The following is a 27344-nucleotide window of genomic DNA, read 5'->3' on the forward strand; positions in this document are numbered from 1 at the left end:
TTTGCTGTGAATAAAGTATGTTAGTTTATGCATGCTCCTATATAAAATCAGTGGGCTGCAGTTAAACCAATCTTGCGTTACTTACAGGGCACAACAGATTATGGTCTTCTTCTACGTCACAACTCGGGATCTTCATTACAAAGCTTTTACGGATGTCCATTGGCAACACTCTATTTCAGATCCTATTCATGTATTTTCGGATTCAGATTGGGTTGGTTGTCCAGATGATCGGCGTTCCACGGGAGGATTTGCTATCTACATGGGATCAAACTTGATCGCTTGGATTGCTCACAAACAACGTACTGTTTCAAGATCATCAACTGAGTCAGAATATAAAGCCCTTGCGGATATTATTGTTGAAGTGATCTAGTTGAAAGCCCTTCTTACTAAACTAAATGTTCCAGTAAAATAATCACCCACACTCTGGTGTGAGAATCTAGGAGGCACTTATCTTTCTGCTAATCCAGTCTTTCATGCGTGTTGACGTGGATTTTCACTTTGTTCATGAACGAGTGGCGGTTGGGTAATTTCTTGTTCAGTTCACTTCTACTGCTGATCAAATTCGCTGATGTGTACAAAACCGTTGTCCTTTCAAAGATTTACTTTTTTAAGATCCAAGCTGCAAGTCATTCCCCGCCTTCCACTTGCAGGGGAATGTTAGACAATGTTTAGAACATAATATTATATTGCTTATATTAGAGGGTAGCTAATTATATCTATCTAATACTATATATTTAGGATCTGATGTAATCTTTGATTATTATTGAAATTCACGGTTTATCTTTTTATGTACTTGATTTAATGGCTAAACCACAACACATAAAGTAGCCAAATCAGATTCAATTAAAACAATTGATTTCCATTTCAATTTGATTTCTTTTAAAATTATCTTCTCAAGAATGTCACCTAGAAGATCATAAAATTAGAATAATTGCAGATTTGGATTTCGAGAAAATTAAAAAAAATGTTGTGTTATGTCTAATATAAGCAATGTACTTTTATTTCACTTAAACTGATATAGTGTTCTTTGCCCGATTGCAGATTCCCGGCCGAATGAATGGAAACCATTTGCTAAAGTTGTGAAAACAAGTATAATGTTGGAGCAAATTTGAATAAAGAATAATTGAATTCATACATCGTTATGACTTTTGAGACACCCCCACCCCACCCCTCATGAATCTATGAAGTATAATGATTTGCAAAAATAATAATGTACTTCGCTTTTTTGTTTATTATTGGTAACAAATTCTTTGATTTCATGTTCTTAATTTTTAATATATTAGCATTCTTTGCAAGAAATGACAATTTACTTTTTTTTATTTGGTTAGTATATCATCATATTTTACTTATTTTGTTACATTATTGCACTTTTATTGTTTTTCTATCAAAGGTATGTTGATATTAAAGATGTTTCTGTCCGGTTGGTAAAAAATGTTTCTGAATAGTAGTATCCATATGCAAAATAAAAAATAAAAATAATTAGATAGAAAGTACGTAAAACTCTAGATATTTATTTGAGTAAACACTAAATGAAATTTATTTTATTGGAAACCCATTTTGATTGGGTATTACACTAGAGTTTTGATCGATTAATCAATAAGATTAGTATTTCACTTTATTTTAATAACAACTTTTGTGAGATTTATTAAAATTTGCAATTCTTGATGAGTTTGGATGTGAGAAGCCACATCGATGAGTCTTTTAAACATATAATTTAATGTAGATCTTATTTTGAGTATTTTGTCTCTAAAATTGCGTTTAACATATTTCTAATGTGTTTTATGACATTCATTTGGACCTTGTATTCATTTTCGAGTATTCTGTATATTTCTATTAATTCATGTTAAGACTATTTCTCATTTAATATTTTCTTAGATTGAAATTGGGTTCCCATGATTTTTTTTTGTCAAGGATAAAATGGTCATTATATATCGGTCAACCTAGACCACCATGTATAACACTAGTTGTGATTTGTGCCTTCAGGTCTTGGACTCGATGCCCTCCCTTTTCGGCTGGACTCATTGACAGCTTCCTACAATCCGATGCTCCACTATTAGTTGCTGTTTTGGGCCATGGCCCAACTTGCCTTGGGCGTGGGCCGGCCCTGAACTTGATTTATTCGTTTTGTGCAAAAATAAATCTTATTTGCCACTTTTTCAATGAACAGGTTAAAAGTTCTAATGTCATATGAATTTTCCATACTCCATTTGAATCAATGGACCACCTTCACGTGGGGGATTGAAAAAATTTAGGACTAAGCAACGGGTTCTCCTCCTGTTTTACTTTAAATTTCCCCCACATGCAGTGAAATACAAGACAACCATTGCACCTCCATTACAACAGATTAAGATAGGGTTACATATTACCTTGATTTTGTTAGCGTATACTGTATATAAATAGTTGTAATTGTATTGTATTAATTGTCCGGCTATATGTATCTTGATCCAGTTTGTGTACAGCCCCTTGTATTGCTGGAATTTTAGCTAATTATATGTAAATTTCATTTTTTCATATATACAACGGGGTAATATTTTGATATCTCAATTTATAAATAAAGACTATTAATTGTATTAAAAGACAATTCGTGGTTCATGGATTCTTTGGATTGGATTGAATAATAGGGATACGACATGGGGTCTAGTCAATTCTGGACGACCATGCCTGTCTCCATCACCATACATGAATTGTGCCATCCTAGCAAGGTTTGTTGCACCATCATTAAACTCCCTTAAAAACTCAGAGTTTGCACCTGCCTGTTCCTTATTAAGTTTCTTCCACGTGTCACTGATTAACTTTTGGATATACATTCTAGCTTCCGTTTCTGTAGCACCAGTCTCATGCATGTAACATTGGATTGATTTTGGATTATCCCCTCTTGCAATTTCATCCTTAAAGGAATAAGAGAATATATATTAGAGCTTATTTATTTAAAGTAATTTTTGATAATGAAAATAGTGATTATATTGAGAAATATATTTAACTGAATGTGGTTATAATTACCGAGGACGTCCCCAAGTCATTAGCAAGTCGGAGGATTAGGGAAGAGTAGCGAACTATATTTTTAGCTCTTTTTATGCCTTGTAAAATTTCTTCTTTTGAAGTTATTGACGTTAAAAAGTTAAGATGCATAAGTATTACAGGAGCAGCTATCGATACACAAGCGTTGTCCAAGTACTCTTCTAGTGTTGGTGTATGTCCACTATGATGCCACCGTGCTTCTACTAAGTATGCCTTGCATAAATCTGCCCACTATCATGTTATTATTATTGAATACAAAATTAGATTTGATGGTCACAATATTATTAATAAAAAAGAAAGCAGGATATGCTATTGTTAAAGAAGATGGAATAATCACTTCTTTCTTTAGGTAAGGAGGGATCATGAATCCGGTTTTCGTTAACATCTTATATGTCATCTCATTTATGGAGTTGTAGAATCCAATGAAACAGATCTTCATATATTGTGGAAGCGTTCCGACCAAATTGATGTCCCATCTACAAATTACAAAAGTGTTTTGAAATAATGTGAAATTTCTTCAATTACTAATTAATCAACTTGTACTTCCAAGGGAAGAAACAGCATATATATTTACAGTTACCTCTCGACAACATAAGTAAATTGTTCAAGTTCATCCAAACTACCATACACATCATAGACATCGTCAATAGTAGTTATTATGGCGTTAACCTTCAACAGTATTTTCCTTTTCGCACTGAAGTGGGGTAGGTAATTGACACCAACCGTCCACAGGAAATTCTCCACCAATCGATCTCGGGCAAAACTTAAATTCTTATCCCAACTTGTATTTCTCCACCATCTGTTCATATGTGTCATCAACTATCATCATTAGTCTATTCAAGCGTACATCTAACTACTGTTTATTTATAGGATATTTAAAAAGTCGCAATGAAATATATAATGCATACAGTACATATGGGGAAGATATTTTACCTTGAAGAGTGCTGTAGATCTTCAAGGTGCATAGCTTGGACAATATTAAAATCCAATTTTGCAAGCTCCAAAAGGGTCGGATTCATGCCACTTTTATTCTCATATTCTAGGATAAACCATTTGGCCTCTACCCTCGGTACTCTCCAGTGCAATGGAACCTCCAAAGCGTGAGTTACCAATGATGATAATTTTTCATTAATTTGCTGTATATTTTCTTTAAGATACTTAGCGGTGAAGTCTCTTAAATCGTCCAACATGCCTTCATTCTCAAAGGAATAATATGAAGCCTCGTACAAGTTCAGCATGGACATCATATCATTGTATAAGTGCGGCTTGAGATTTCGAGTTGTGTCGCTGAAGTTGCGAAATATGTCTAATTATATACAATAAAAGAATGATGGAAAATGTTAATTTTTTGACACGTGTTTTATGAAACTTCATACTTTTGGATGCGGGACTAATATATTGTAATCTTTAAATTCTCTTAAGAGAAATGAAACATTGGAGGTTATAAAAGATATTTTATTAACATTGTACCTTGAGGAACAAGATAACCATGTTGTCTCATCAATCTAAAACCAAGGGCTTTAAGGTTTAGATCCATTCTATCCCACTTGTCCTGAGTTTCGTAGTAATTGTGGTAAATCATCTCCAAGAGATAACTTATGTCATCCACAAAATGATATGCTATTCCAAGTCTCTGCAAATCATCAATGAGTTCAAGGGTACTCAACGGATGGCCCACTTTGCGTATCATCGACTTCACTGCAGCTAGCAAAGTATCTGCTCTTGACGTGTAATCATTTCCCTGTGCATGTAGCTTAAATTCTGAATATACTAGCAAATTAAAAATGACATGAAAAAGGGAAACAGTTATAGAACTTATATTGCGTACTTTATATTTGGTAGAGAGTGACTGAATATGATCAAATGACCATAAAGATACTTTATAGTTTGCTGATCGTCTAACCAGAGATTGAGCGGTTGTGATGGCTGTTGAAGTGGATTGTGATGAATATAATGGCTTGCAGATGTTAAACCCTCTGCTTTTGGCATAAGAATCTTTGTAAAAGAAGCTTGAATTGGAAAAGAGGCGCACTAAAGCCATTGAGAAGGAGGTACGTCAAACCCAAACACCACAATTGAGTTGCTGCAAGATTTTTAATGTCATTGCTATCTCGTTATTAGCATATTATTTAATTCCACCCATTTCCTTTGTTGATGGTAAACAAATACTCACAATATTATCTTACTTTCATTGCTTTGGGTGGACGACATTAATTCTTTGTCACTAGTCGGTACTATGATGTTGACCATGCATGTAACATTTTACACATGCTTTCAATTGAAGACAGAAATCTATGGTCGTTAATAATCCAGGGAGTTAAGACTATAGTATATGACGTGGTAACCACGGCAAGGGCATGGGCTGATGTCACACCAAGAGAAGTTAGTATTAGCTGCGAAAAAAGACGTCGCAGAAGATAAAAGATAGGGAAACACGCCACTAATAATGGGTCGGCGCTATTCCTCTGTAGCTAATACTAAAAAGACGTCCCTATTGGTGTCGTTGCTAAAGATTGATGTCGCTAGAAGTCGTTGTTGTCGCAATTGCTATCGCAGCTTTTGGTTATTCTGGTACCGGCCGGAGGAGTTTTCTGGCGACCGTTGTCCGAGTTAATTGTTGTGCTAAAAGCTCAAGTCATTGCAATTGACTGTCACCAGTAACGCTATTTTTTGTTAATTAAAGAAATACATTTTATATAATTTACATTATATAAATTCTGAAGTAATATAAATGCACAATACTAATCCAAAAACTCTATTACATATATACTAGCAAAATCCATAATTCTTCCTTTTTAACGTTTTAATTTTTATATAATAACAACGATAACATAATAAATAATAAAAAGATTCAAAAAACTGCTCATATTCTTCTTCATCTTTATCTTCCCCATCATTCTTCTCATTGTTTTGGTACATTTGGCTACCAAACGAACGAATCATCTCTCAATGTCACTACAAACGCCACGTTTCGTAGATAAGCATTAACATCCGCCTATAAAGCAAGTATATAAGTTAAAATAACAAACTAAGAAAAACCAAATGTGTACTTAACAATTAAGTCACAAATACATTAAGTCATTAACAATTTAACAAACTGTCAAACTATCAAATTAATAACAAATCAATTAAGTCATTAGCAATTTAACAAACTATCAAACTACAAAATTCATAACAAATGAATTATGTCATTAAAAATTAACAAAGTACCAAACTAACAAATTCATAACAAATGCATTAAGTCCTTAACAAATGAACAAAATACCAAAACTACAAAATTCACAAAAAAATGCATTAGGTCCTGAACAATATAGCAAACTTCCAATTTAATAAGTATGTGATTTTGTTGTGGTGCTTGTGATTGTGACTACCACTCAGAGGGAGTACTAGTACCCACTGCAGAAGAAGGTTATGCCCGACGCCTCTCACATGTCATGTTGGAGCACCCAAGACCTTCTCAAATATACTTATCCAATTAATCAAGCTCATATCGTCGGTGGAAGCCGCGACTTAAATTTGTATAACAACCTCATGAATTAAAGCATTATGTATTTTACAAAGATTATCAATATACCTCAAATTTAAATAAAAAAAACAACAATCTACTTCACTTTTAAGTAATAAAAAATTATGTATTGCTCTTCGACTAATGGATCAACGAATTCCCCTTATTTATTGATATGTGCATGGTGATATGTTTCAAGCCTACTCAAATTTTGTTTTGCATTACAAAATATGTTATACTTGAATAAACACAAACACACACACACATACACACACAGATATATATATATATATATATATATATATATATATATATATATATATATATATATATATATATATATATATATATATATATAGAGAGAGAGAGAGAGACTGAGAGACGGAGAGGGAGATAGAGAGAGAAAGACAGATATTGTAACTTACTTTCTTAAAACAAACACTTATGGCACTATATATGTTAATTAGATCATAAACTTCATCTCAAGGGGAACCAAAATTTATGGCACAAACTACTCCGCAGAAAAGAGACATGCAAAGGTGTCGAAGATGGAAAAAGAAGAGAGGCTAAGAAACAACGTAGCCATCACAGACAAGAATAATGTTATGTTTTCCGAAGATGAAAGAGAAAACATCCTGGACCCTCATCATGACGGGTTGGTGTTAACCATATACATTGCAAACCACTATGTTGGAAGAATCTTGGTAGATTGGGGGAGCTTCGTCAATATATTCCTTTGAGAAACCTTGCAAATGGTGAACATTCCAGAGTTAGAAATCTTGCGAAAACCCTATGTACTAGTTGGATTCAACAACGAAACAAAGAACACCGTGGGTGAAATTATGTTTCCCATCTACCCACGAGGAGTAAAATCAATACATGGATTCTACATCATGGATTCTCTATGTTGCTATAATATTATATAAATGCAGAAATAATATAATTGCATAAATACTCATCTAAAAACTGCATTACATATATACTAGAAAAAATCCATAATTCTTCCTTTTTAAAGTTTTAATTTTTATATACTAACATTGGTAACATAAAAATAACTACTCGTATTCATCTTCATCTTCGTCTTCCCCTTCATTCCTCACATTGTTTTGGTTGACGAGGCTACCAAACAATCGAACCATATCTCTCAATGTCGTTACAAATGTCAGGTTTTGTAGATAAGCATTAACATCCGCCTATAAAGTAGGTTTATAAGTTAAAATAACAAACAAAGAAAAAACAAATTTGTACTTAACAATTAAGTCACAAATACATTAAGCCATTTACAATTTAACAAACTATCAAACTACCAAATTAATAACAAATCAATTAAGTCATTAGCAAATTAACAAACAATCAAAGTACAAAATTCATAACAAATGAATTAAGTCCTTAACAATTTAACAAATTACCAAACTACTAAATTCGTAACAAATGCATTAAGTCCTTAGCAAATTAGAAAAATAACAAAACTATAATTATTCACAATAATATGCATTAGGTCCTTAACAATATAGCAAAGTTCCAAAGTACCAATTTCGTAATAAATTCATTAATCCTTAAACAATTAAATAAGTAACTAAGTTTGGTTTTGTGCTTATGACTGTGATTGCCACCGAGAGGGAGCACTAGTACCCACTACGGAAGAAGGTTATGCCCGATGTCTTTCACATGTCATGTTCGAGCACCCAAGACCTTCTCAAATATACTTATCTAATTAAACAAGCTCAGATCATCGATGGAAGCCGCAACTTGAATTTGTATAACAATCTCATGAACCGAAACATTCTGTATTTTACAAAGATTATCAATATACCTCTAATTTAAATAAAAAAGCAACAATGTACTTCACTTTTAAGCAATAAAAAACTACGTATTGCTCTTCTACTAATGGATAATTGAATTCCCCTTATTTATTGATATATGCATGGTGATATGCTTCGCGCCTACACAAATTTTCTTTAACGTTACAAAATATGGTATACTTAAATAAACACAAATGCTCTCACACACACAAAATATGTTATACTTCACTTTTAAGTAATAAAAACTTATGCATTGCTCTTCGACTTATGGATCAAGGAATTCCCCGTATTTATCAATATGTGCATGGTGATATGCTTCAAGCCTACCCAATTTCTTTTTAAAATTACAAAATATGTTATAGTTTAATAAACAGAGATACACACACAGACACATATGTGTGTGTGTATATATATATATATATATATATATATATATATATATATATATATATTGTACCTTACTTTCTTATAATAAGAACTGTTGTAGGTGCTCATCCATCCGTAATTTTTTTTTTATTTTTATTGCTTTATATGTTTTCATTAGCTCAAAAACTTCATCTCAAGGGGAACCAACATTTATGGCACAACTTACTCCGCATAAAAGAGACATGCAAAGGTGTCGAACAAGAAAAATGAAGATGGGCTAAGAAACAACATACCCGTCATAGACAAGAATAATGTTACGTTTTCCAAAGATGAAAGAGAAAACATCTTGGACCCTCACCATGATGGGTTGGTTCTAACCATATACATTGTAAACCACTATGTAAGAAGAATCTTGGTCGATTGGGGGAGCTTCATCAATATAATCCTTCAAGAAAACTTGCAAAAGATGAACATTCCAGAGTTAGAAATCTTCCCAAAATCCTCAGTACTAGTCGGATTCAATTGTGAAACAAAGAACACCGTGGGTAAAGTTATGTTCCCCATCTACCTTAGAGGAGTAAACTCGACTCATCGATTCTACATCATGGATTCTATATCTTGCTACAATATTAGATAAATGCAGAAATAATATAAATGCATAAATACTAATCCAAAAATTGCATTACATATATACTAGCAAAATCCATAATTCTACCTTTTTAACCTTTTAATATTTATATAATAACATCGGTAACATAAAAAAAATAATCGTATTCATCTTCATCTTCGTCTTCCCCGTTATTCCTCTCATTATTTTTGTTGACTTGGCTACCAAACGATCGAATCATATCTCTCAATGCCATTACAAATGTCAAGTTTCGTTGATAAGCATTCACATCCGCCTATAAAGTAAGTTTATAAGCTAAAATAACAAACTAAGAAAAAGCAAATTTGTACTTAACAATTAATTCACAAATACATTAAGTCATTAACAATTTAACAACCTGTTAAACTACCAAGTTAATAACAAATCAGTTAAGCCATTAGCATGTTAACAAACTATCAAACTTTAAAATTCATAACAAATGAATTAAGTCTTTAACAATTTAACAATGTACCAAACTACCAAATTCATAACAAATGCATTAAGTCCTTAACAAATTAGCAAAATACCAAAACTATAAATACTTACAATAGAATGCATTAGATCCTTAACAATATAGCAAAGTTCCAAAGTACCAATTACAAAACAAATGCATTAAGCATTTAACAAATTAATAAGTACGTGAGTTAGTTGTGATGCTTGTGATTATGACTGCCACTATGAGGAAGCACTAGTACACACTGTAGAAGAAGGTTATGCCTAATGTTTCTCACATGTCAAGTCTGAGAACCCAAGACCTTCTCAAATATACTTATCCAATTAATCAACCTCATATCATCGGTGCAAGATACAACTTAAATTTGTATAGCAATCTCATGAACTAAAACATTTTGTATTTTACAAAGATTAAGAATATACCTCAAATTTAAATTATAAAAACAATTTACTTCACTTTATTAACGTTTTAATTTTTATATAATAACATCGATAACATAAAAAAACTACTTCGTATTCATTTTCATCTTTGTCTTTCCCGTCATTCCACTCATTGTTTTGGTTGACTTGGCTACCAAACGGTCAAATCATATCTCTCAATGCCTCTACAAATGTTGGGTTTCTTTGAAAAGCATTAACATCCGCCTATAAAGTATGCATATAAGTTAAAATACGAAACTAAGAAAAAAAATATATACTTAACAAATAAGTCACAAATACATTAAGTCGTTAACAATTTAATAAACTATCAAACTACCAAATTAACAACAAATTAGTTAAGTCATTAACAATTTAACAAACTATCAAACTACTAAATTGATAACAAATGAATTAAGTCCTTAACAAATTAACAAAGTACCAAACTACCAAATTCGTAACAAATGCATTAAGTCCTTAACAAATTAGAAAAACACCAAAACTACAAAAATTCATAATAGAATGCATTAGGTCTGTAACAATATAACAAAGTTCTAAAGTACCAATTTCATAAGAGATACATTAAGCCTTTAACAAATTAATAAGTACCTGAGTTTGTTGCGATGCTTGTGATTGTGACCGACACTGAGATGGAGCACTAGTATGCACTGTGGAAGAAGCTTGTGTCTGATGCCTAAGATTCCATGTTCAAGTACCCAAGGCCTTCTCAAATATACTTATCCAATTGATCAAGCTCTTATCATCGGTGGAAGTTGCGACTTGAATTTGTATAGCAATATCATGAACTAAAGCATTCTGTATTTTACAAAGATAATCAATAAACCTCAAATATAAATAAAAAAACAAAAAGACTTACGTATTGCTCTTCGACTAATGGATCAACAAATTGCCCTTATTTATTAATATGTGCTTTGTGATATGCGAAGAGCCTACTGCAGTTTTCTTTAACATTACAAAACATTTTATACTTGAATAAACACACACACACACACACACATATATATATATATATATATATATATATATATATGTGTATATATATATATATATATATATATATATGTATATATATATATATGTATATATATACACATATATATATATATATATATATATATATAGAGAGAGAGAGAGAGAGGGAGAGAGGCAGAGGGAGAGAAAAAAAAAGATATTGTAGGTTACATTCTTGAAACAAGAACTAAGTGTCCGTCCCTCTGCAATTCTTTATTAGCTTCTTTTTACGACATTATATGTTTTCATTAGATCATAAAATTCATTTAAGGGGGAACCAAGATTAGCGGCTCAACTTACTCTGCAGACAATGTTGCCATCACATACAAGAATAATGTTACGTTCCCGATGATGAAAGAGAAAAGATCCTGGACCCTCATCATGATGGGTTGGTGCTGACCATATACATTACAAACCACTATGTAAGAAGAATCTTGTTAGATGGAGGGAGATTTGTGAATATAATCCTTAGAGAAACCTTGGAAAAAAGGAACATTCCACAGTTAGAAATCTTGCCAAAGTCCTTAGTTCTAGTCAGATTCAACAGTGAAACAAAGAATACTGTGGGTGAAATTAAGTTTCCCATGTACCTAGGAGGAGTAAACTCGATACATCGATTCTACATCATGGATTCTCTATCTTGCTACAATGTTATCTTAGGCCAAGCCTAGATCCATGAGATGAAGGGAGTCCCCTCGACGTGTCACCAATGTATCAAGATGCCTATGCCTTTGGGTAATCAAGATTTCTTGATAAGGTTGTCGGTTTACTCTTCTTCGCATCATATCATGACAAACGATCTTCATATCTTTGTATAGACTCTTTATCTCAACTTTAATATAGCACAACTTAAGACACTTCACATCAACCAAAACAACAAATCTTCGTATCTCCCAATCACCAAAAGAATTTGCATAAAAACAAAAAACACTTTAGCTGCTAAGGGTCACTTCATGTATCAACAAGATTGGAGTGAGTAGACTTGGAAACTGGAAGCAAAATAATATTTATTAAATATCTCTTCAAAATCTTGAATTTTAGGGCATATATTTCTCACTAGTGGACATTCTTGGAGTCCCAAAAATTCTAGAATCGTCACCTTCTTCTGTAGTCTGAGTGTTAGCAAATCCTTTGAAAGTTCTCTCAAGGACCGCAGTCTTGCAAAATTCCTTGATTTTAGCCTCAAAATCCTTTCCAGTAGGAAAAATCACCTCGAACTGTTGAACTGAAAATATAAACAAATAAATAGCAACTTAATTATTCAAACCCTAAAAAGTTTAAAGTTAAAATCCTACCCCGAGTAACTCATTCCTACGAAATATGACTAGCATTTAAAAGTGTGTCTTTTATCATGAAAAAAGAATCTTCCTTTCCATTTGATGTCATGTCGCGTCGCTTTATAAATAAGATAATCTTGCCCAAGTTTTATCTTAAATAGGATACAAGAAGACCCAAAAGTTTGGAGATCATAAACAGACACAATCTCAGAAAGCCCTAAGTCCAGTCCTTTGGAATAATTCAAGAAATGCACCCATGAAAGGATTCGCCACACCACAGGCATGGCTTGGGCATAATCTATCCCGGTGAATCCAAATAAATTAAAGATCAAAGAGATGAAGGGAACTTGAATTCCAGCGTAAAAGGGTATTCGAGAAAGAAACCCCTAGAAGGGGATATGGAGTTAGACTTTAATTGAGACTCGAAAGGCCTAATGAAGACGAGATCAGGAAAGGACTTATTTGATCTTAGTTAAGCAATGTCATGGTCTGAGAAAGTTGATACTTGTTCTTCTGGTTTTACTAGTTGACCTTGATCTATAAAGTCGTTTAATAGGGTTTTTGTGGTTCTCAAACGAGGATTCTTTTTTGCCATCAAGAAGAATAAATAAAATAAAATAAGAATGAGTGTACCTACAATATGCAAACGATTTGATGAAGAAGATGAGCATTTCTTGAGAATCTGAAATATGGTACCAATTTATAGTAATAATAGTCAAAAATCTTGTGAATGTAAAGGACAAAAACGACTTCGTTATGATCATCGAGATAAGTGTTGCGTATTGATCAATTGTTATAGGTGAAAATTCTAACTAAAATTTTATGCATGATTTGGAGTGGTATGCTATCCAGGATCTTCACCAACATCTTGATCAACATTCTGGAGAATACTAACCCTTACCTTTGCTCTTTATTTTGTTTATCTCTTTATTCCAGGCCCTAAATACATCAAGAAAGACCTGGTCAAACCAGAGTTATTATGAATAACATGAAGAAAAGACTAAGTCTCCAAGATTTTCTAGATAAATGAGACTTGATCAACAAGGATTTTAGATGAGATGGTTATGCCAAGATTCTTGTGATTTCATTCATAGCCTTTTGCAATCTTATGTATAAATAGACAGTCAGAGCCTCAAAAGCACACATGAACACACTCTATGTACTTCTATTCTGCTATGAAAAACATCTACACTTTGTACTCAATTATTTTACTTAATAAAATTATCAAAGGCAGCCTAGATATTTCTGGCTCCCAAGGTTTTGTGTTAGCAATCTCATCTGAGACCAAGGGTTTTCCTCATTATACTTGTGTCTTGCACCTCAGAATCTTGGATAGGATTCCGAGTACAATACCACAACACTTACTAAATTGGTTTATTATTGTTTTGCAAACTTTTGGACCAAAACACTAGCGATGAACGATTATTTCTCGAAATGGATAGAAGCTGAAGCATTCGTCCATGTTAGAAACAAGGAAGTGGTGTCCTTTATAAAACACACCATCATGACAAGATTCGAAATCCCCTCATAGGCAAAGACGAATTAAAATTCATTAGCAATAGAATCTAAGATTTTTGTGCTAGATGAGACATCAAATTAAGAAACTTAACACCGGTACAACCTCAAGCTAAAAGTTAATCCAAATCCAATAAAAAAATCATTATAATCTCAAGAAACCCCTAAAAGTCAAGAAGGGAGCTGAAGAATTACCCATGGTTCTATGGGTGGATAGAACCACTGTGAGAGCAATGGGGAAAACTCCTTATTCTTTAGTGTTTGGCTCTGAAGCAGTAATCCCTGCAGAAGTAATCATCCCCACAACAATAATAAGTCTACAAATACCAACAAATGACAACCAAAAAAATCTTGGACGATAGATGAAATTTGTTATCTTGCCAAGATTTAGATAGAATCGTAACAATAGAGAATAACAAGATTCTACAAAAAATAAATTAGGATCATAAGATTCCAAGTAAGAGATTTGGTGTTAAGAAATGTTTATTAAAACACCAAAGATGGCAGTATGGGAAAATTGGCTCCTAAATGGGAAGGCACATACCTCATAGATTTCGTGGCAAAGGGGCATACTGGGTTGCCACAATGGATTGAAACATCCTACCAAGATCTTGGAATGAAATCCACCTCAAGATCTACTTTAAGTAAAATTAAGTAAAATCTATAGTCAATCAATCTCGAAGAAAAGGTACACATCCCTTTGCTCATAATTCATTTATACATTTTTTTACTCTCCAAAACATAACCATCTATGCTCTTTTCAACCTCCATCTTCTTACTTTTCTTTCCTCTCACCTCCAACTTCTTCTAGCCTGAATCCATCTCGCCCATGTCTGCCATTAGTTTCTGTAAAGACTCTCACCATGCATCTATATCCCAACTCTCCTGTTCACTATTCTTGAGATCTTCCAACATCTTCAAACATGCGTGTAGGATAGACACTTCAACTAAACGTTTAGCCCCATTCATAATTTCATTAGCTTTATCCTTGAACTTACTCTCATGATTTCCCATCACCCTGTTCAACCTAGAAATCTTAACTTGTAGCTCTTTATTCTTCGCCATCACGATGTGCTCCTTCTCTATTTCCTTTAGACCCGCCTTCCTCTCGTACTCTATGAAGCTCACAAAGAGTGTGGTAAGCTATAGAGAACCAAAGGAAATTAGAATTCAAAATTAACATTAGAAAAAAAGAATAGGAATTACATATTGCATCATAAATCCACATTTTTCTTTACGTCTAGAGGATCCATGCCATCAAAAACTTCTATGTCGATAACCTCGACATCAGCCTTTCTCTTTTTTCCTCTGGTGATCATCTTGGGTGGAGTAGTAGACTAAGCAACATCTATGGACTTTCCTTCCTGCTTCACGATCAGAAAATCATCTTTATCTTATAGCAATAATTGAGTATTGGAACGAGTAGACCTAGACACTATAATCATAATAACACAAACGTTTCAACAGGAGTCTTATCAAAATTTTAAAAGAAATTATGAACTAAAATTCCATACCAGTTGACATCCTCGGAGTCCCTGAAGTTCTTGAATCATAACCTCCCTCGTATGTTTAGGTATTAACAATCCCTTTTGAATGTTCTCTCAAACACTAGAATCTTGTAGAAATCCTTGACTTTAGGGGGTATTTGGATAAATATGATTTTAGCTTATTAGCTTATTGCTTATTAGCTTATTGCGGTGGGAATAAACAGTTTTTTAAAAAGTGTTTGGATTAGCTTATTTAGCTTATTCCTACCACAATAAGCAATAAGCAATAAGCATTCCCCCCTTGCTTATTAAAATCAGCTTATTTAGCTTATTCCTACCACAATAACCTGATTTTTTAAGTTTCATATCCAAACAATTCAACTCATCTTATTGTGGTGAGAATAAACAATAAGTAATAAGCAGCCACTTTTTTCCTTATCCAAAAACCCCCTTAGCCTCAAAATCCTCTTCATCAGGGAAAACTGCCTCAAACTTTAGAACTACAAAAATAAACAAATAAATTACAAGTTTAATTCCACAAATCCCAATAAAGTTTAAAATCATAATCATGTGTAAACCATTGCTGAGGAATTTGATCGACATTCGGAAGAAAATATTTCCTTACAAAAAAAGAATCTTTCCTTCCATTCAATACCATGTTGACTGGCTTTTTGAATCAATTAATCTTTCCCGGGTTTTATCTTAAACATGATTTGAGAAGAACCAAAGGTTTGGAGATGATAAACAGACGTAATCTGAAAGCCCTAAGTTCAGCCCTTGAAATGGTTTAAGAAGTCCACACATGCAAGAATTCGCCATACTACATGCATGACATGAGCATAAGAAATCCCAGTGACCCTTAAAGAAATTAGAAATTAGAAACTAAAGGGGTGTTTATGTAAGCTTATTTTTTTGGGCTTAAGCTAATAAGCTTAATAGCTTAATAACTAATAAGCTTATTAGCTTATAAAGTAAAAAAGTGTTTGAATTAGCTTATGACTTATAAGCTAATAAGCTCTTTTCAAAATAGTGTTTGGGTTAGTTTATTTTTAGTAAAATGACCAAAATGAACATGCTTACATTACACAGGTGGGGAAGGGAGTTATGGTGTTTTGGGAAAAGAAGAATAAGGGTAAATACGTAAATATACATAAATAAGCTAATGCGTTGAAAAAAAGTTGAATTGAAATGGCTTATGAAAATTGGCTTATTTTTAGGTAGAATAAGCTCATAAGCTTAAGCTAATAAGCTAACCCAAACACTAGTTTTTTCATAAGCCTAAAATATAAGTTCATAAGCTAAAAAGCCTGAAAAATAAGCTAAAAAAACACCCTCTAAATAAGGAAAAGGAAATTTTAAACCAATAGTAAAGAGATATTAAAAAAAATCCAAGAATGGGATATGGAGTCAGATTCAACCAAGAATCAAAAACCCTACTAAAAATAAAGTCGGGAAAGGACTTGTTCGACCTCGGTTGAGCAATGTCATGATCTGAGAAAGTCTAAACTCCTTCATCTGGCTTCGCCAAGAGATCATGATCGACAAAGTCATCGACCGGGGTTTTGGTGATTTTCGAGTGAGATTTTTTTTTTCCATTGAGAATACACAATGAAAAAGGAAGACAAATGTACCAAAAACTTGCAGACGATCTGTAGAAGAAGACAAGTGTTTTTGCGAGTCCAAGATGTTGCCACAATTTATTGCCCGTAATGATCAGAATTCTCGGGAATACAAGTAGTCAAAATGATTACGTTTTGAACATAGAAACTAGGAACGCATCATATTAATATCCTACCAGCCATATTTTCAAATTTCAAATTCTATTTAAAATATGACTTATGTCTATATCCAACTTTTAAGGGGCAATTGTTATGGGTATAAATTTTCACTGAAATCTTATGTAGGATTTGGATTAACATGCTACCATGATCTTCACCAACATCTTGTTCAAGACATAGGAGGTTATTAACTAAGCTTCTTTTATGTATTTTTTATATCTTAATTTGAAGTATTGAAACTGTATTTAAAGACCCGGTCAAATCGAAATTACAACAAAAAAACGTGAAGAAAAGAATGATAATCAAGAATCTCAAAAGAGAAGATAATGTTTGGTTGATAATTACGTAGTGTATATTTGACCAAAACAATTGTGATGACTGCTTGATGGATATTATGGATTATTTTCGCAACTCTATGACATTCAAGTCGAATAAACTGAGAAGATAAATATTTTTTTAATTATATTCTTCAATTTTTGTGTAGTTTCTTAGTTAGTAAAAAACACAAATTAATGGTCAATTGGATAGCTTTGCTGGAAAAAAACCTTCCGCGCACATTTCTATTTAGTATCTTGATGCTAGTTTTTAACATAAAATAATCGTTAAAAGCGGAGGATAAGAAACTTTTTGATTCAGTAAATAACTTATAAAAATATATTATAATTGTTTATATTTTGTAATTTTATATGAATGTTAACTGTTAAATAAATAATTTTGGTTTTGGATACACCAAAAAGTTCAGATATTATATAAAGTTATGGTTCATTACCACAAGTAATATTTATTTGGGTTTTAAATGATATTTTAAACATGTAGATAGCAAAATCATGATTCTATTCAAACATCCCATTACTAAATATACACTTATGTTTTATTTTTTAGGGATAATGACTTGAAAGGGTAAGGAACTTTCGACTTTGTTCACATTTAGTCACTAAACTTTTTTTCGTTATCTATTTGCCATTGAACTATTGAAACTGTTCACATTTTACCCTTATGACCGGCTGTTACCGGTCATAAGGGTAAAATGTGAACAATTTCAATAGTTTAGTGGCAAATAGATAACGAAAAAAAGTTTAGTGACTAAATGTGAACAAAATCGAAAGTTCGTTTCCCTCTAAAAAGTTCAATGACTAAATGTGAACAAACTTCCTCTTGTATCTAAATCCATCCCTCTAAAAAATTCAACTTTCGGATTTCCATATCTAAATCCTTCCTCCTTTTTATAATCGACAAATGATTATAAAACCAAAAGGGAATGAGAAAGCGTTCAATTTAGAATTTTCTATCCAAAACTCCCCTTTTATGACATGAGAGATAGAGAAAGAGAGACATGTAAACACCTCTATATAAGGTGAGTTCATACCACATGTAGAGGTGTGCTTGAGAGATGTAACATTGAGAGTGTTAGTGTATGTTAATTATGTAGATTTAGATCTAGATCCTTTTTTGTAAACACCTTTCATAATCGAATGCATCTCTTAAACACCCAAATCACCGTGTTCTTTAATTCCACATGTCAAACCAATGGTCATAATTCACATCAGTGACATGGTTCATTTTTTTGTAAAACCAAAATCATATTGGAAATTTTGATTTTTTATTTTGGAAAATGTCAAACCATTGGTTTTTTATTTCGGTTTCGATTTTTTGTTTTTTTTTAAATATATTTTCAGGGTTTTGTTTTTTTTATTTCATAGATTTCTTCATCAACAAATGTTGCTACAATTTAACAAAAATAAATAATTTGCTAAAACATAATACAAGAGGAAGTTTGTTCACATTTAGTCATTGAACTTTTTAGAGGGAAATGAACTTTTTGTTCACATTTAGTCACTAATTTTTTTTTCGTTATCTATTTGCCACTAAACTATTGAAACTGTTCACATTTTACCATTATGACCGGTAACAGCCGGTCATAAGGGTAAAATGTGAACAGTTTCAATAGTTCAATGGCAAATAGATAACGAAAAAAAGTTTGGTGACTAAATGTGAACAAAGTCAAAAGTTCGTTACCCTTTCAGCTCATTATCCCTATTTTTTAATATTTATTTACTAAACACATAATTAATTATTTATTTTACACCATTTGATTTGACCTTTTGTTAAATCAAGAAATCAAGAAGATGTATAATAAGTAAAGGGGTTTACGAATAATAGCGCCTGACAAAAACATGAAAAAGTGTCGTGTTGAAAGACATTTATGCGAAAAACGATTTGGAGCACATATATGAAGGAAAAGTATAGCCTTACCTTTATTGTAGCATTGTAGCAACTAGGACAACTACACAAAATTTAGAGCAACCACATCCATTATTTTTGTGTGTTCCTAATCCGGTACGACGAATATTTTGTGGTTGAAACAATGCTTCAATGTTTTTCTATCTTTTTTACCATAATATAAATTTTTTATTTATTATGAACTTACGTGGTGGCAAAAAGGTGGTTATTTTATTTTTACTATGTCCTAAAGACTTTTTGAAAAATAAGGATCATTTGATTCATTTTTTAGGGTTTCGAAAAACTATTTAAAAAAACTTATCCACATACCAAACACCTTTGTAGACTAATTGAATTTTTGAAAAGCTAATACGACCTTTTTGTAAAAAACAAGCTAGCTTATTTTGACTTATTGTTTTGTAAAACCACAAAAGTGTTATTTTTGTTTATAAGATAGCTTTTGAAAAGCTACTTTAAGATAGATTTTGATATGTTTATGTAGCTTTTTAGTAATATTCCAAATATGCTCTTATTATATCCATTCTTTTTTAGTTATATTTCTAAATATCAAGTTATGTTATTTTACATTTGTGTCTAGCTCATAAACTAACTACCAAATAACTTATTAACTAAAAGCTAATTTTCAGCTAAAAGTTAGCTTTTTAGTTAGCCTGTAAAATAAATATTAAGATAATAAATCCATTTAACAAGGAATCCTAAACTCCCCTAAAAATATATCGGGTTGTTAGCTTTCAAAGTTAATATTGTATCATGATAGTGTAGGCATTAGATGGTTTGACAAATTAATGCCTATTTGACATACATTCTATTTTTAATGAATTGGTACTACATGGAATTTTTTTTAATGCAATATTCAATTTTAATAAGGGAAAATGACTTTAAAGGGTAAAATACTTTTCGATTTATATACAATTAGTCACTAAGATTTTATGTCCATATTTACCTCTTCAAATTGTTATCTTTTACACATTTACTCCATATGAGCAGCTAATTTAGGTTAAGCCGGTCATCAAGGGATTTTTAGGAAATCCAAAAATACTTACATGGCTATTACGTGGAATTACCCTCTTCTACCCCTCATTTAACACGAACGGCGAATAAGGGCTTAATTACTCACCCCTTGTTCTCTCAAAAACCTTCACTCACCCTCCCATTCTCTGGAAAAACTTTTGGAAGCCAGGGAAGAACATCAACATTTTTTAATCGTCGACATACACTACAATAGGAATTTCGTGCCTAATCCATTAGTGTATTTACAAACATAGCATCGCTAAAAGAAGTTGACGTGAGTGGTATGGCATTTTCTTGTTTCATAACATATGTTGAAAAGGGGAAAATGACTTATTAAGGTAATTAACTTTTTGGTATGTTCGCATCTGGGTAACTATCTTTTTTTTGTACATATCTAGGTAACAAACTTGTTGGAAGTGTTCACATATGACCATTATGACATGCTGTAGCAGGTTACATCCTAGATGTAAACACTTTCAACAAGTTCGTTACCTAGATGTGTACAAAAATAATAGTTACCCAAATATAAACAAAACAAAAAGTAAGAGTAAATTACACAAATGGTCCCTGTGGTTTGGGGAAATTTGCGTTTTTGCTCCCTAACTTATTTTTTTAACTCGGATGGTCCCTACTGTTTATTTTTGTTGCGCGTTTGGTCCCCGTCATACCTTAAAAGACTATTGTGCCCTTATTAATTTATTTTTTAATTAATTTTCTTATTTATGTATTTATTTTTTATATATTTAAAAAGAATTAATAGACCCCACATATCTGTATCTCCTCACCGTAAACCTGAAACCACATTTGAGAAATTTAATTTGGATCTCACCGGCCACCATCCCATCTCACATCATCATCAACTTCTATTTCTTTTCCATCTTTAGTGACATCGGCGTCTTCACCATCCTTCTTTTTTTTGGTCCTTTAACTCTGGCGAACCAACACCATAACCCACTGTCTCTTCATCTTTAGTGGGTTGTGGTGTTGATTCGACGGAGTTGAAGGACCGAAAACGTGCAACAAAAATAAATAGTATGGACCATAAATACATATATGTGGGGTCTATTAATTTTTTTTAAATATATAAAAAATAAATACATAAATAAGAAAATTAATTAAAAAAATAAATTAATAAGGGCACAATAGTCTTTTTAGGTAAGAAAGCGACCAAACATGCAACAAAAATAAATAGTATGGACCATCCGAGTTAAAAAAAAATAAGTTAGGGACCAAAAACACAAATTCCCCGAAACCACAGGGACCATTCGTGTAATTTACTCTTACTTTTCGTTTTGTTCATATTTGGGTAACTATTTTTTTTTGTGCACATCTAGGTAACGAACTTGTTGAAAGTGTTCACATCTAGGATTTAACCTGCTACAGCAGGTCATAATGGTCATATGTGAACACTTCCAACAAGTTTGTTACCTAAATGTGTACAAATATGTGTATTTCTATCTACATGAAGTAAGATTGAGTGAGTGACTACATGCTCTACAAAAATTGTGAATTTCTAGAGGTTTCAAATGGAAATACCAGACATGTGAATGTGTATATTGATCAGGATTCTTATTATTGTAACTTTCTCTTCCACTTAAATGTAGATGAACTAATGTACTATAATGTAATTCTTATTATTGTAACTTTCACCTTGATAGTTTTCCATCTTATATTATTAAGGCTAGTGATTTAACCAATCCTAGGGTTAAGTAATTATTGATAACTTTCACATCAAAGCGATAATTAGTTTAAGAACTTATGCTAGGTTTAATTTATTAGACTCTTAATTAATCATAAGTAGTTTTAAACAATTGTTGGTTTATAGGTTTCTAGTTTCATGAACATTAAATTACTCACTTGTTAACCAAAAAAATAGTAATTAGATCATAATTATTAACATAATTGGTACTCATCTTTATCCTTCATTACACTATTGTATATCACAATAGAAAATATGGATATGAAGTTTGACCGAAAGTGCTTCCAAATCTTTTATCAGTCATACCTAATCCTCAAAAGTCATTACACTATTGTTACTCCGATTTTATCATTCATACCTAATCCTCAAAAGTTTGACCAGAAGTACTTCTATATTTTTTTTCGATTTCAATTAATTTTTCATTCAATTTTTTTAATCTTTTATCGGTCATACAAAATCCTCAAAAGTTCGACACCCTTCTTTACCGCAACTATACTACACATGATTAGGTTCACTGTCTGTACGAGTGTTGATTAAGAAGTGTTACATAAATGTTTTATAAATTTAACACTTAAATTACTTTTAGAATAAAAATCTCACATCAAAATTCTACTAACTTAGCAATAGGTAATAAAAATAAAAACATTAATACATAAGGTATTTAATCAAACAAATATAATAAATTAAATAAAACTAAATATTTGAATAATGTTATCACACCAAGTCATTAGGCTATATCTACAATAGTGAAAACATAAGGGTTTACTTGGTAAAAACCCCTAAAACATGAAAAAGGATTTACTAAATACGATCATTAAAAAAACTAATTTGTCGTCCTAATACTCCTAGCTTCTGATTATTCAAATATTCGCTCCAAAGTGGTTCTCCTTCCTTGAAATCTATCCAAAATGGTTTTGGATGGAAATAATTCGTAAGGATGTTGTATAAGTTCGCCCTAAGGCTTGACCTTGGCTGTACCACTAATTCGGGTTGAAAAATCGTGTATCTATCAGACCAGGAAAACGTCGATTGTGCGACGTGAATGGTTAATTGACACATCACGGTTGTCAAAGCATTTTATGTATCTTTGCTTGTCCCCAAGCAAACTTAGATTCATTTTCGGTCAACTTTAAGATTCCAACACCAAAACTTTATTTATCAATATTACATAAGATAACACAATCAAAACCCAACAATTATTTCTAGCATCAATGCATATAACTTTGTCTAAATCCAAATACCTTTCTAAGTTCTAAATATTCAAAATCCTCATAAATTCTCACCACTAAGTGTTAACGATACTCATTTATGCATCATTTCGAATATAGGCTTTTAAAATCCCTAACCTCAATATATTTTAGTCAAGTACTCAAAAAACTTAATTTAAAAAGAAAAAGAACAGATAAATAAAAGGACAACTTTCACTTTGAAAGTTATAAAAAGACAACTTTCACTTTGAAAGTTATGGCAAACATTGACCCCTTTTTTTACTTGCACACTTTTGACCAGATATTTTTTATTTTCTTATTCACTTAACTTTTCAAACTTCCTACAAACTAATGACATTTTTGCCGTATTGGCACTTCTAGAATGACACTTTTTTGTTTCTTTTCACACATAAAATAAATTAGAACATATGCTTGGAAACTTAAGTTCAACCTTTATTTTCTAATGAGATAATCTAATAATGCAAAACTTTTTGTATCCATCAAACTATACAAGTTTACATTCTTGGCTCATGTTTTCACTAAAACTAGAAAACCACGATTACACTATAACGTATCAACCAACTAAAACCTTACGATTTGTTTCAAATTACCATACATAACACTAGTCAACTCTATTTCAGTGACACTTTAACAAAGCAAGATTTTTTTTTAAACATTTAGTATGCCTAGTCCTACATTCAATCCCTACACCCTATACATAATTTATACAATACCCTCATTGTAAAAATAATAAAGTAAGCACAAATAAAAGAGATAGAACAAGAACGAGCTCCCTTTGGGTATATTGTGGCGAGATTGAACGATTGTCGTGGGTTGCTTGTCGATACAATGCTTGAATCTTAATGTTGAAATTGATTTTGTAAACTAAACATCCCTGCTAATAATAGCATACTTTTTGCAATGAAGCAGGCGGAAACTAACCTTCAAAATTCAAAAAATGTAAGATGTGTGTCATACTTACGTAAAACGGACAATAGATAGTTGCATCGCGTTCACATTAAATGTTGGAATTTCAAATCACGATAAATTTTTTTTCGCGACGCGTAATAAGAATTGGTGCGTTGTGGTCAAGCTTTTCACTAGTCCCTCGTATCAATATCTTCCTATTTGTAGTACTGAATTCTCAATGAACTCGATATCGCTCCATGTAGAATGCGTACCCCACACTTATATGTGGTCACGTCTCTTGCCTTCTTCTTGTATAATTCACCTCACTCTTGTATGTTGTCAATATCTTAGCTAGAGAGTAACTTGCAACAAAAATAAGAATCATCAAAAGCACATATATTCAAAACTAAATAATAATTAAAACTTAAAAATTAAAAACTAAAAGAAAATACAAACTAATTTTTTAAAAGTCAGGCGCCTCCCGATAAGTGCTTCTTTTTGTTCGAGTCTTAAGCTGAACTTCAAACTTAATAAACTTCTAATATGTTTGTTGCCAATCCTTCCGCCACATCAAATATTTCTTTTACCCTAATTCATAAAGTTTGACCTTTTGTTTCGAAAATTGGTCTACGATCTTGAATTTTTTTAATTTTCAAAATATTGAAAAGAAGTGTAGTTGGCTGGACACTATTCAAAATAGGATCGCACATCAGAGTTTTGTCCAGAGATGGAATCGTCACCCTATCAAACGAAACATAAGATGGTAGCAAGGGAGTTCGCGTTGCGAATAGTGAAGGATCGCGTCATGTTCCTGGTATTCAACTTGTTGTCCCCTTGCTCCTCCAAATCTCTTTCTGGATCAAATGACACATCATCCTTCTCTAATGCTTGTAATTCACGATCAAGAATAACATCTAGCGTGTCGAAAACTATATGCTCCATTTAAAAATAAACATAATAAACTAAAAATTAAATTGTATACGAAGTTCAATCAAAAAATAAATAATTCAAACTAAAGGCAACTATTCCACGGAAACGGCGCCAAAAACTTGGTCTGTTTAATTTTCACTAGTTTTAAATTTATAAATCCTAATCTATTACAGCTAAGCTAATAACACATGTAGTGTAAATGATCGTGTAACAGTATAGTTTTGGTAAAAAGTGTGCCGAACACTAGGAGATTGGGTAGGATTAGATCAGATAATTCAAATGCTAATTCAACTATTAGAAATAAAGTAAAAAGGAGGTTTTTGTTTAAATTTAATTAATTTATAAAAGAAAGTAACCAACCTGGAGGTTAAATTTCAAGACAAAAGTGATAAAGAATTTTTTCATAAATATTCGATTTCACCTTCAAATATGGTGGATTTCAAATAAGTGCAATGAACTTTAGTTATTATTTACTGATTTTTAATGTAATTAGTTATCTTGTTTTGAATAACTAAATTGTACAATTAGTAAGAAAATTAACACAAAGTTCATGTGATTATCTATTAACAATTATAAGTAGTTTATACCCGTTGTGCGGTGGACGATTGACCGGTGTAATAAAAATTATTGATTTTACTTTGTTCTATATCATCATCATGTAATTTGTTATCACTCATTGTCCAATGACAAATCTACCAAAATAAACAACATATGAATGAAAAAAGCATTGAAAGACAATAAAATAAAAAGAATAGCAATCGATTAACACACAATTAATAAAATTAAAGTTAAAAACAGAAAAAGTGAAATATGTTGTTTAATTACGTTAAAGTCAGCTATGAATATCGTCATCAGCGGACTCCTTAAGCAATCATGGAAGCTGACGCTTCTTTGGTGTTATTGAGGATCCGATATACGATTTTTCCAAAGAATTAACATCAATATTAGAAGAAGCCGCCTAATTTTAAAATACAAAAACGACAACAAGAATCATGAGAAATAAACATAATGTAACAGAACAGATGACAATAACAGTTGAAGTAAAATATTTCCATATCGTAAGAAAAATAGAAAATTTAAGAAATATGTTGTAACCTACTTGAATGTCTTCACCATCTTGTAAAGTAGAGATAGAGATAGGCGTGTCACAAATATGACCTTCAATATTATCATGACTAACCTAATTAGAAATATCGATCACAATAATAAGAAACATACCAAAACAACATAATCTAAATTTATAGAAATAACATAAATTAACTCATACATTTTCACTTCCTTCTTCATCTTCCGTATCGTTGACATCAGATATATATTTTTGAAGACCATCATTTTCTTTATTATTACAAGCATCATATGTATATTAGGAAAACCAAGTTTAACATCATTTTCTTTATTATTAAAAACATAATACACATTATTGTCTTCATCTTCCGCATCCTTTCCAGAAAAACTGAGGGCCAGGATTCATCATTCCTATCATTTCTAAAAATCCATTAAGTTTGGTGGAATCAATTGCTTTGGTGAAAACATCAGCTATTTCTTCGTGAGTGGGAACAAATATAAGTTCAATGTTACCTTTTTGGATGTGATCCTTGATGAAATGGTACCATAATTCAATGTGTTTTGTCTTGAAGTGTTGAATTGGATTATGTGAAATGGCAATGGCACTCTCATAATAACAGTAAATTGGTATACGAAGCATTCGATAGCCATAATCCATGAGTTGAGTTTCCATCAATAAGACTTGTGAGCATCAGCTTGCTGTGACAATGTATTATGCCTCTGCGGTGGAGAGTGAGACGTAATTTTGTTTTCTTTAAGAGCAGCTAACCAATCTTCCTCCAGAAGTGCTCTTGCGGTATGATCTTCATCTCGCATGATTCGAGTTTGTAAAGGCTTGCATACTGAACTCGTTTCCTGATGGGTACCATAGACCTAAAGCTTTCCTCCCTTTAAGGTATCTAAAAATCTGTTTGACTGCATTCAGATGAGAGACCTTGGGATCAGCTTGGTATCTGGCAGACTAACTTGTTGCGAAGACAATGTC

General features: G+C 32.0%; 1 protein-coding gene across 2 annotated transcripts; it reads right to left on the reverse strand.

Annotated features, from left to right (window-relative positions):
• Positions 1-2528: 2528 nt before the first annotated feature.
• Positions 2529-5196, reverse strand: LOC145129941 (R-linalool synthase QH1, chloroplastic-like). Of its 2 annotated transcripts, none has more exons than XM_079064784.1 (7): positions 4847-5196; positions 4489-4759; positions 3952-4324; positions 3599-3817; positions 3356-3494; positions 3001-3249; positions 2529-2888 (listed from the first exon to the last, which is right to left on the reverse strand). In XM_079064784.1, exons 1-7 carry the CDS (start codon positions 5057-5059, stop codon positions 2571-2573), a joined length of 1782 nt encoding a protein of 593 aa, XP_078920910.1. In that variant the 5' UTR covers positions 5060-5196; the 3' UTR covers positions 2529-2570. The 2 variants fall into 2 exon arrangements, with proteins under 2 accessions (XP_078920910.1, XP_078920911.1); XM_079064785.1 differs by having other exon boundaries at positions 2778-2888; positions 2982-3249.
• Positions 5197-27344: the final 22148 nt, after the last annotated feature.

This window comes from Lactuca virosa, chromosome 8, assembly GCF_052849685.1.
Source record: "Lactuca virosa cultivar CGN04683 chromosome 8, Lactuca_virosa_CGN04683_v6, whole genome shotgun sequence".
Lineage (NCBI taxonomy): Eukaryota > Viridiplantae > Streptophyta > Magnoliopsida > Asterales > Asteraceae > Lactuca > Lactuca virosa.